The sequence below is a fragment of the Mirounga angustirostris genome, unplaced genomic scaffold (genome assembly GCF_029215605.1).
Source record: "Mirounga angustirostris isolate CCGP_5_RB_7025 unplaced genomic scaffold, mMirAng1.0.hap1 SCAF_12, whole genome shotgun sequence".
NCBI classification, from domain to species: domain Eukaryota; kingdom Metazoa; phylum Chordata; class Mammalia; order Carnivora; family Phocidae; genus Mirounga; species Mirounga angustirostris.
Window position 1 is genome coordinate 54,283,828 of NW_026991720.1, and position 12,196 is coordinate 54,296,023.

The window sequence follows — 12,196 nt, forward strand, 5'->3', positions numbered from 1 at the left end:
TAAGCAAGTACAAGACTATGATCCAACTTGCATATATAACCTACTGCCCCAAGCTGCAGCAAGAATTTCACACAAAGCTTACTGACCTATCAAAAGTCACTTTCTGTGTTTGCCAATTCTCTCTATAGAACAGATGGGAGACATAAAATGGTTTGCATTTCATTTCAAAATTACCATAATTTTCCTAATGAAAAGGTTACACTTTTTATTAAGCCAGATATGCTGTTTCCAAACATAAAACCAAATAAAATTTTCCTGATGCTCAGCAGTATCTTTCTTTTTCCTGATGCACCTTCAGGGCACAAAATACTAGGGCAATGAAATCGTGCCTAGAGAGAAGGTCAACCATGAGGAACAGAGAAAAGAGCAAAAAAGAGAGAAGAGAAGAAAAGGGAAAGGAAGGGAGACAAGAAAAGAAGGAAAGAAGGAAGGAAAGAAAGAAAGAAAAGAAAGAAAGAAGAATCAGGAAATAAGAAAGAAAGAAAAAGGCACACCTCTTGAGCGCACCATCCACATTCCGGACCCAGCGCAAGGCACTTGGTGCAGGACGCTGCATTCGAAGATGTACATCTATTGTCTTCTGTAATGGAGGATAAAATGAGGTGTTACTATCCTATTGGGAAGTATATACAATTCTAGACCAAAATGTATTTTGAACACTGAAACAAGCTGACCAATAGTTTAAAGTAAATACTAAAAACATATATAATTTCTTTGGGAAGAGGTAAGGTTAACTGCATTATAATTAACAGATACAACATTTCCTGGATAGTTATTATTTGGTTTTGTAAGGCTGGGAAAAAGGACAGTGATGAAAATGTGATTTTAGTTAGGTTTGGGGTTTGGCTTGTATTCTACTACAAGAGTAAAAGACACTCCACATTTTTTAGTGTGCTGAAGTTTCACTGTATTTCATATTATCTGAACTAATAAGGCATTTTGGGATCTAGAATTTTTCCTGTAAAAATAGTCATATACAGACCTCAGTCTGAACATGTCAATCCATGTTGGGTCCTAGTGAATGAACTTTCTGAAAAATGACCTTGATTTCTTGAGAAATGATGACATAATAGAGTAATTCGGGAATTCGATTGTCTTAATATTGATATTTTGGCTTGATGGGTACCAGAACTAAATATAACAGCATGGTTCAACATTTTAGACATAAAGTAGTTAAGACGGATGAATTGTTTTAGTTTACCCAATTTAAGATCACTTTAAGATCATGACCAGTTCACTTTCCCATAGATTCCCACACTTAGCTGTGACATAGTAACATTGTATATATGTTAATAACATAGCTGTGCCTGGAAACTCTTTACCTTTATCCGTGGCCACTAACTACTTATATCATTATGAAGAGACTCATCATTATGAACTTAAATACATAAAATACAATAAAGAAAGAGTCATAAATTATTTTATCATGAGTTTTTAGTGGAATAATCACATACTTCCTACAGTCCATCCTTTACTATGAAATGTCACAAGGACACTGGAAATCACAGCATTCCATTCATCTCACTCACAGGCAAATAACAGGCATTCTAGCTGTAAGTATTTCACAGTCCAGGTGAGGAGATAACTACATAAGCAAAGAATAAAATACAGTATGATAAGCACAGCAAGAGAGATATCACCAAGGCACTATGGGAACATAGTGAGGGGCTTCTCACTCTGCTTTAGAAGAAGGGCAGGGTTAGGGGAAGAGGATGTGTTTAAGGATGATCCCTAGAGGCAGTGAGATCTAGTATATCTCTTTGCCATTTCATTTTGTTTCTTCTAATCTGTGTTTATCTTTTAAAAAATGTAATGAAAGAGGCATGGGAGAGGACTACGTATGTTTGTGTGTGTGTGTGTGTGTATAATCATACAGGGACATGGTAGCTTGAAAGGGGATCAAGGCCACAAAATCTCTAGCTGTCCCCATCCAATCAGTTTTTCTTTTTCTTCTCTCTCAACTTGCCCCGACATTCTAGAATACACAGTTAAAACAGCAGTGACCTGAAGGTGGCATGGGGTGGGCGTTGGCAGTGGGAAGAGAGAAAGAGGAACTATAGGAAAGAGAGTAAGTATAGCAGAAATGTACTAATTGAGGTGGTAGTGAGCGCCTTTCCCTGTATTTCCCTAGACAACCAAGTTAAGCCAAAAGCATCCCTTCTTAACTCTTAATGGCTGTTCTATTATCTCCTCTCTGTGTCCCTTGCAGCCTTTGTCCTTGGCTTTATATCAACTTTTTTTTTTTTTAAAGATTTTATTTATTCGACAGAGAGAGAGAGACAGCGAGAGAGGGAACACAAGCGGGGGGAGTGGGAGAGGGAGAAGCAGGCTTCCCGCCGAGCAGGGAGCCCAATGTGGGGCTCGATCCCAGGACCCTGGGATCATGACCTGAGCCGAAGGCAGACGCTTAACGACTGAGCCACCCAGGTGCCCCTATATCAACTTTTAATAAACATGATCCAAACTACTGATTTGTCCAGACCTGGTCTAGATTTCCGAGGACTAAAAATAATTACTGTTTTGGGCTGCCTTTACGTGGCCATCTGACTATAAAGACACCATAGCCTAAAATCCTTCTATCTGGCTTAGCTTGCCAAACTATAAAAGGTGCTAAGTGACCTTTTTAGTTGTTCTCAGGACAACTAAAAGGACAGAGTGACCTTTTTAGTTGTTCACAGAAAGAAATCAAGCACATTTGCAGACCTAACTTGGCCTTTACCAACTCTTTTTTTTTTTTTTTTGCGAGAGAGAGAATGAGAGAGAGCATGAGAGGGGGGAGGGTCAGAGAGAGAAGCAGACCCCCTGCCGAGCAGGGAGCCCGATGTGGGACTCGATCCCGGGACTCCAGGATCATGACCTGAGCTGAAGGCAGTCGCTTAACCAACTGAGCCACCCAGGCGCCCAGCCTTTACCAACTCTTAAACTTGACCTGAGCGGAATGTGGAAGTAAGTCTATTTCAGTCCAATCCTGACTAACTTCCTCACCCCGTAGGTAGGACGTTGGCACTGGCAATTAAGATTGCACTCTCTTGGAAGGGAAGCTGCCGCTTCTATGGCTGTGGTCTTTGTTTCTAATAGTTGTGTGACTGTGTCCTAAGTTAACCCAGATTCAAGGTTAGGTCAGTCTCCTACTTCCAAGGCACAAGTGGTAAATAATGGGTTTACAAGCAAAAATCTTTCTTTACCGTCTGCTTTCTGACCGTTTGTTTTAAAAAGTTCTACTGCCAACTTCTGTTCTCAGACTTCAGCCACCTAAGAATGATGACCAAGAGGGGTAGAAACTTTGGTCGTGTTATTATGTCCCAGGTTCCAGGGTTGACATTTCTCAGTCTACATAATTATAGGAAAAATGATCCCATAAATGGATATGGAGGAGGCGGACCTTACGATTCTGCAGACCTGAGAAAGGCCATCAATTGAACTCCATGGGAATAATGTCAAATGTTACTGCCGGAGAGTGTCATGGTTAGACTTTACACAAGACAAACCAGGTACACTTTGGTAAGCAGCATTGTAAGCGTTTTTCTTTTTCATTTTAAACGCACATTAAGTAAAAACGTAACATGCAAATATCACACCAGTTAGAACAGTTCTTTACACTGAATGGTCATGCTACTATGGAGGCTGTTAGTCAATATGTGCTAAAGGGATCTGTGTGTGTCTTCCTGCCTGTCTGTCAGATCCTCCCATGTAAATAGAAATCTTTATATTGAGCACACATCAATCAATGCATGAGTGCTGTTTACCGACATGGGCAGTTTGTCATCAGCCTCTAGGTCGACTCCATTCATTGGCTGCCCCATCCCTGACGCAACATCATAGGAGGCTGCTTCCCAGTGGTGCTTTCCTAGCAGCTCTCAGCACTGACACCTCATTAGAGGGGGTGCCTGAGTGTTTCTTCTTACCACTCTAAGACAGTGGTAGCTACCTGTTCAGCTGTTTGTTCAGTGGCATGGCATAGCACTATATTCTTAATGTTCTAGCATTGTATTTTTATTAAGGATACTTTTTTGTGGATCTTAAAGGAAATTATGAAACACAATGGAAGCAGGATCATATTTTAAACCATATGTCTTCAGAACCCTCTTTTGTTCTCATTTCCTTTAGTCCTAACTGCCTCACCAATCCCATGTCATTAAAAAAATGTGCTACCAAGACAGAAATTAGTAAATGATTTAACATCTTGTAAGTGTGTACATTCTGAAAAATTCTATTCCTTGATCTTTGAGCATGGGTTCAGATTCTTACTTTTACTCCTATTACAATTGGAGGTAACAGACACGATGAGGTAGCATTGCTAAATAGTTACTGGAAATAAAGTTCCAAATTTCCACAGCACTGTTACTTAAGAGCAAAGTGTTCTTAGGCTAGTTACCTAAATTCTCTGAGGTTCCATTTCTTCCACTGTAACATAGGGCTAACTATACCTATATCAAAATACTGATACGAGATGAAACGAGCAAGCATAAGCATGCCAAGCACAGTACTTAGGGTATGGTAGACACTCTTACAACACCTTCATTTTGTTCACATTTTTCAATGTGTACCTTGACTTAATCTGAATATTTTTCTAATTATTTCCCAGAATTAAATGTTTCTGACGCATGTAAAATGACCTTTATAACAGTCTGTCATAAAGTATAATAAATATCTATCATCAATAGGATAAAGTACACAAAAATCAGGAAACTACATATTTATGACTGTCACTTAGATATTCTTTGTTTTAGATGATGCATTTATTCAGATTATTTTGAGAATGTTTAATCTATAGAGGTAAGAAGAAAAAGAATATGGACCAAAACCAAAAAATAATAATAATAAAAATAGTAACTAAAAAAGCCCGTGTTTCAACATTTAGATTGGGATATTTCCATAAGTCAAGTGATCAGAGAAAGTGAAAGTTTTGGAAATATTTCTAATGTTTTTCTGCTCTGAAGTCTACACCACAAAATTTCAACAAAATTTAAAGGATGCCCAAAGTTATCTGGAAGAAGGAACAATGAAAACTGATAAAGATTGTAGTCCTTAATATTCAGAATCAGTCATTTTGGATTCTCCTGTTAGGACTAGACAGAATGATTTGTGAAGAATAGAGAAATGCATTTTGTTTTCAGAGTATCATTTCCTTAACTGCATTTACTATACAAATTAAATTAAACTTGGATAATTATATAAAGCCACTTCCTTAACAAAAAGATAAAAGTAAACACTCTTACAATGAATACATACTTTACTTTGATAGCAGTCAAAACCAGGCAAATTGAGCACAAAGAATAAGTTTTAGAGTATAACTTTGGAGTTCCCTTGTTCTAGCTGTATATTGCGGCCATGTAATTGTTACAGATATCTTCAAAATACATTACCTGATTACTGAAAGCTCTCTTTTGCACAAAAATTTATCATGCTATCATTTGATGTAAAAATAAAAATGAAGCAATAGATTAGTGTTCTAATCACTTGCTGTTACCTAGTTATTCCAAATTTTGATTGAGGAGCTGTTCCATAAAGACTCCTACAAATATATAGAGAGGGAAGAGGTGGTTAGGACTACTTCTTTGAAAATCAGGCACAGGAAACAAAACCAAAGTCAGTTAAATTTTAAGATAGATTAGGTAAAGGGGCAAGGGAGAAAAGGTAGAAGCATAGGAAGCTCTTTGGAAAAGGTAGATCTGAGTAGGGAAGCTCTGAAGAAGAGATGTATTATGATGACTGAGGGAGTATCGCAAAAACAGGGAGCAAGGAAATAATAGTACAACTATTTGTATTTTTCTTTTTCTTCTGCTTTTTTCCTTGGACTTCATATAAACATAATACAAAGCCACATTCTTTATTAACATTTTCCATTTGCTCTTTTACTTAGCATTTAGACTATGAAACATAATTTTACTGTTGAAATGGACAAAGAAGCAGATATTATTAAAAGAATTAAAATAATACATCTATGCCAAAACTTCAGCTTACTAAAATAATTTTTATGCAACAAATGCATATTTCAACTGTGCTCATATAGAATTAGTTGAAAAATTCACTTTAGTATTTGCAGTTTGCTACTAAATTATACATTCAGAAAATACGACTCTCTAGCAGCAACACCCAACCTAGAGTATTTTTCTCTCCTTTGCTTTTACCATATTGTTTGTTTCAAACTTGTAGCAAATAAGCATTCAGGCCATGGAAATGAAAATAAGTATCTCTATGGGAAAAAAACATTTTGTCTAAATCATTTTGCCTCTACTTGCACTTGAAAAAACATACACCCATATTTATGTTTGGCCAAAAACTACTAGGATTCCTTTCTTTTTTGTCTTCTCTGTTAGCTGTTCCAGCGATTAGGTTTCATAGTTTTAAAGTATATTTGGAGAAAAAGGCAGTGGTATGATAATGATCAATACGTATATAGAAGCTCAGAAGAAAGGGTGAGGAAATGAAGACATTATAAGGAAAAAAAAAAAAGTCTTAGCTCCCCAAAGGAAGAACCTGAGATAGAGACTTTTGGCAAGCAATCTATTGAGAAGTGAGGTAAGGTCAGGAAAGAAAAGGCACAAAGATACTGTTGCAGTCAAATTCTGGTCTTAACCTGCCTGATTCTACCCAGAACTCGGAGCACAAATCATACCACAAAGTTGTCCCACTTTGGGGCAAAGTGGAAGTCTGGCTTTTATACCATCCCATCAGTCAGCCATTGACTGAGGGCAGCACAGAGAGGGTTGGGGGGGGGGGGGGTTAAATTTTACACATTGCTGAGCGATGTGGCTCCCTCTGATGGAGGCCATTTTTCTGAGAATGTGGCAGCTGTGAGCCATTAACAGCCAGAACTCAGAGCAACTGGGGATAGCGTACCAGCCCTATTAAGGATGTCTAGTTTAGTAGCAGCCATCTTGAGCCCTGAATGTAAGGGCTAAGCATGGAAGCCAATGCTAAGAATGGCAAAGGTAAAGATGTCCTGGCCCCTCACAGGATCATGGAGTTGCTGCCCCCATTCTGGGTTGTCTCTCAGAACTGTTTCTTTTTTTAAAAAGTATTCTCTATACCCAATGTGGGGCTCAAACTTACAACCCCAAGATCAAGAGTTGCATGCTCTATGGACTGAACCAGCCAGGCGCCCCACTCAGAACTGTTTCTGATTTAAGAGGAAAATTCACCTGAGTTTTGCAAGATAATAAAAGAAAGACTTGAGCAGGATTAATATAAATGCTTTTTTAGAAATGTTAAGCATAACATTACTTTACATGACATAGACCATCCACTCTGAAGAGATATGTTTTGTTTTTCCTTGGAAAAATAAGACTATGAGACTGTCAGTTCCTGGAGGACAGGTGCTTACATATATTTTCTTTCTATCCCCAGTATCCAAGTCTAGCATCTGGTACACACCCAGTAAATCTGTGATGAATACATGATATTCTAAGTTGAAGCTGACCTGGCAGTCTAATTTCTTAGGTTTTTATAGCTCTTGATTATTTACATTTTTTTAAAAAAAACTTCATTTCCAAAACCAATTTATTGTAAAAGGCAATAAATATAATTATGCTTACTGGATGAACTCCTATCTGGATGAGTTCATATCTAGATGAACTCATCTTGATGTTTTCAAATGTAAAAAAACAGAAACCAACATATAGTGACAAGTTTCTTTACATTTGGTCTTCTGATAGTGTACAGTTCTACTGATTTATTTTAAAGCAAGGGTAATTTCTTTCTAAAGAACCCTGAATATGTGATGGGAATGATACTGAATTGAAATAGCACTTTTTAATGCTACCATTATCAGATGCAAAGCCACCAATTCACTTATTGTTTTCTTATTGCCCAGATCTAAATCAAATTTCAATTCAGCAAATGTTCTTTATCCCTGTAAGGTTGAGTAGTTTTTCCTGAGCACAACTTCCTTGTAATGCCGATGTTATGAAATCACACTAATCTTTTCTTCTCATTAACCAGGTTTATTAGGGTTTTATTATGTGTAATCTTTATGTTTCAGGGAAAAGTTTCAACCTCCCTTGTTACATAGAAAAAATTCACATGAGTTCAATAGGGTTTTCTGCTAGCATAAAGATTTTTAGAGAACAAAAGCAGGGGGGAAAGCTACTTGCAATGCTGGGCAGGTTAAGAAATGTTAGGGCAATGCTACACGGATTCCATCTGTCTGCCCTGCCCTGTTTGGGGCAATCCCAACATGAGTCAGAAGTTAAAGTGGGCGAGGATGGCAAAAAGCAAAACTCTTGTTCATGATAGAATTTACAAGAACCATTGTGAAGCCACAAATGATGCTCATTTGTGTTGAAATGGGCCATCACAAGAAGGCTGGTCTGGTGAGGTCACATCACAGCCTTTCCTTGTGATTCATTTACACACACTTTAGTCAATTTAGCTTTGAAAAAGATCTGATTGCAGCATACAATGGATAACTGTATAAATTATGCTCTACATAAGAACACTTTTTAATTTGAAAGAGGGCACTATTAAGTACACTGGGGCAACGGTATGAATTCGAACTTCTCAGGTGAGCTGAAGTCTAAGATCACCCTAAATGCACATTAGTTTGGTGGTGTCGAACAAGAAATGAAAACAATAAACAAGGCAATCCATGCTAAGGTTATAGGAAATGTCAGGAGAAAGGGAATGCCCTGAGTTAGTAATGAAGGAATCTCATCACATGAAGGAGGGCCTGACAGGTTTTGAAGGACAGGTACAGTGCAGAAATCTGGTTGAAATTTGTGACTGTTTTTAGATTTTATATATGAACACATATATGTTTATGTATATTTTCTATTTTACATATTTTGACATATATTCTTAGGTGTGGGAAGGAGATGAAAGAGTACAAAGAATACTTGTTGTTTGCATTCAAAAATGACTTTGCAGTTGATATTATTTTCTACACAGTGAAGTTTCTCTTGGTGGGCCAAGAAGGTTTTCAACTATGTATAGCAAGAATTGTTCCTGAAGACGATCAAATTCAGTTTTGCATTTGCTCCCTTACCTGAGCACATCAGTTTGTCTTCTGACACTCATCTGGGGTAAATTTGTGAGGAAGTGAGAGAAACTCAGGAAGAAAGATGGGGTCAAAGCACAGCATCTCCCAGTATAGCTTTCCTTCTTCAGACTTGGAACTTCAACAAGGATCAAAATCTCAATTCAGGGAGGGCTCCAGAGGCCCCTCTGAGGCAAATTCTGGTTAAAGCTGCATTTGTCTAACTTGGAAAAGCAATATTAGTCATGTGCTTTGTGTCTTGTTTTAACTGGAACTTTTCCATACATTCCAACTGTCCTGTTTATGAGGCACACTCCCTTTTTATAAAAGCCAAAATATTCACCGGTTTCCCACTCTGTTCCTCTAAATAATGTTTTTAATCTAACATACTAGAGTTCCAGGGGCTCTTCCTATTTTCCTCTCCAACTCTTGGCAGGTATGAATTTCCTTTCTCCCACTTAAAAAAAAAAAAAAAAAATCACATCGCTATTCACGTCAAAACCTCAAATGCCATAGTTAAGGATGTAAAAGAAATGCCCCAGGATAGTACGATTGCGTTTTCTACATTACGTTTTTTAAACCTGAAGTCATAGTGCAGGTGTGTACTTGATTAGAAAAACAAAGAAACACTTTATACTGTAAAGAATTTTGTTCTAAGTAAAAAATAAATTAGGACCCAAAGTGAATTTTAGTTCATTTAGCATTTGGCTTTCCTGCAATTAGATTTCAAAGACCAGAAAGGTATTTATATTTTACTCTGCCACTTCAAAAAGCAAACCCATATATACAATAGGATAAATTAGGGAAAATAAAAAAGAATAAATATTTATTAAATGATTACTTGGTCTTGGGTCCTCTACCAAACACCTTATATGTATTATTTCACTGGAAGTTTAGAAAAACCCTATGAGGAAAGCATGCGCATCTGTAAAGATGGGGAACTATAGCTTAGGGAAAGTCTCATCCTAAAGTCACACAGCAAGTGAGTACAGAGACCAAGTCGGAACCCAGTTCTAACTACCAAGACTTTTCTCTTGAATAATGTCCTATATGCAATAGAGAATGACATAAAGACAATTATGCCAAAGTATGATTTAAAGCTCTTGCTAATTAAACTATTATTAGTCCTTAAGTAATGACTCAATAATAATTCCCATGGGCCTCAAGTATGTCATTGCTTTTCCTATTATCCGTCCCACTCTCAAGATGAGGATGTTAGGTTGCCCCAGCAGGATTATTTTCTGTCATCAGTGCCAAAGACCTCCCTAAATACTACAGTGCCCTTTTCAAAATTCATTTTATTTCCATGTACAAGGAAACTTTGAGTTTTACCACTGAAGCTCCAGCCTGAACAATCTCACTGAGTGCTGAGTGCCTAAATTAGATTGGTTGGCAGTTTTTCAGCATAATGGAGAACTTATCCTTTTACAACTGTGTTTCCCCAACCCTTTGCCAGGGGACAGCTCTGGGCTGCATGCTAATTAGGCAGAAGCACTTGAAATGGTGTTTGCAGTTGCTATTTCCATTTGTGAATTTCCAGTTCTGTCCAGGAAGCCAAATCTGGAAGAGGGAAGCAGGGAACTTGTTCTTGTCCATAACTGCCTATTCTCTGACCTTGGCTTGATAATTTAACTTTGCTGGGGTTTTGCTTCCTGGCTAATGAAGCAGAGAAAGTGCTCCTCCTTTTTATGTGCTCTAAAAAAATTTTTAAATATGGAGTCTGAGTTAAAAGGACATGATTGGTGGAGAACATTTGCTTAATAGCATTGCACAGTTCTGTTAGTTTATGGGAATATCTTAAGATACAATTTATAATATGGAAGACATTTTATTTTATTTTTTTAAAGATTTTATTTATTTATTTGACAGAGAGTGACACAGCGAGAGAGGGAACACAGCAGGGGGAGTGGGAGAGGGAGAAGCAGGCTTCCCACGGAACAGGGAGCCCGATGTGGGGCTCGATCCCAGGACCCCGGGATCATGACCTGAGCCGAAGGCAGACGCTTAACGACGGAGCCACCCAGGCGCCCCTCACTGTTTTGTTTTAACACTGTCAGCTTAGAGGCACAAACAAGCTTTCTGAAGGATAGAAATGTTCTTTATGCTGATTATAGCAGTAGTTCCACAGGCCTATACATCTGTCAAAACCCACTAATTGGCACTTTAAAGAGATGCAGTTTGTTAATGTAAATTATATCAATACATTTTATTTAAAATTAGCTTTGGAAATTAACTTAGATGGAGTATTTTTTGTTACCTAAAGGACAGTGAGTGCACAGTGAGGAAACATATTTCTTTCCTGGTAGTATATACAAAAATATTAAATTACTTCATGTGGTTTTAAAAAGGTAAGCCAATGACACCTCACATAAATCCTGACTTACAGATACTTATAGATCAGTTAGTGGGTAACTAAAGTCTTTTATCCCTACACTGTACTTATCTGATTTACGTGACTTCCATTCAGATCAAGGGGTAAATTATTATTTTTTTTTTTAAGATTTTATTTATTTATTTGACAGAGAGAGAGATAGCGAGAGCAGGAACACAAGCAGGGGGAGTGGGAGAGGGAGAAGCAGGCTTCCCGCCGAGCGGGGAGCCCGATGCGGGACTCGATCCCAGGACCCTGGGATCATGACCTGAGCCGAAGGCAGACGCTTAACGACTGAGCCACCCAGGCGCCCCCAGGGGTAAATTATTTTAATGCTCCTTCAAATAGATTTAGCTCATTTGTTGGATGATAAAATTATTTTTCATATTCAAAAATTATTTTTTATATTCTATCAGGAACTTCTTGCAAGCCTTCAGCCGTATGAAAAATTGAAAGGAGTGTGTAGTAATACCAAATGAAAGATTAAGTATCTTAGTAATTAATACTATTATTGCTGATAATACTAATACAGCTTAAAGTACACATTAATAATATATTTTATATTCTATTCTCCATAGTAAAGTTTCTTCTATCTCCAGTGCCAAAGATGATCCTAAATACTTAAGTGTCTTTTATAAAACTCATTTTACTTTTGGGTTCAGACAAAGAAAATTCTGAATTATAGTGAAAAGATTTTCACCTGTCTTATAGGATAGAAATTTAATCTTCTATAATACTTTAATTACCTTAAACTATTTCAAATAATAATTGTCCAGTTTAATTTCGTTGGGTGGAATTTGACTAGGTACTTCTTTATACATATGTATCAGTTGATAATGTTTTACCTC

The 12,196-nt window shown here is 37.4% G+C and overlaps 1 protein-coding gene across 2 annotated transcripts in view; it reads right to left on the reverse strand.

Moving 5' to 3' along the window:
* Positions 1–12,196, reverse strand: part of ITGB8 (integrin subunit beta 8) — a 78,746-nt gene that overhangs the window by 49,566 nt on the left and 16,984 nt on the right. For both annotated transcript variants that reach the window (XM_045864594.3, XM_064575183.1), the window contains exon 2: positions 495–580. In XM_045864594.3, the coding sequence (XP_045720550.1) occupies positions 495–580 (86 nt within the window). The remainder of the gene's footprint in view (positions 1–494; positions 581–12,196) is intronic.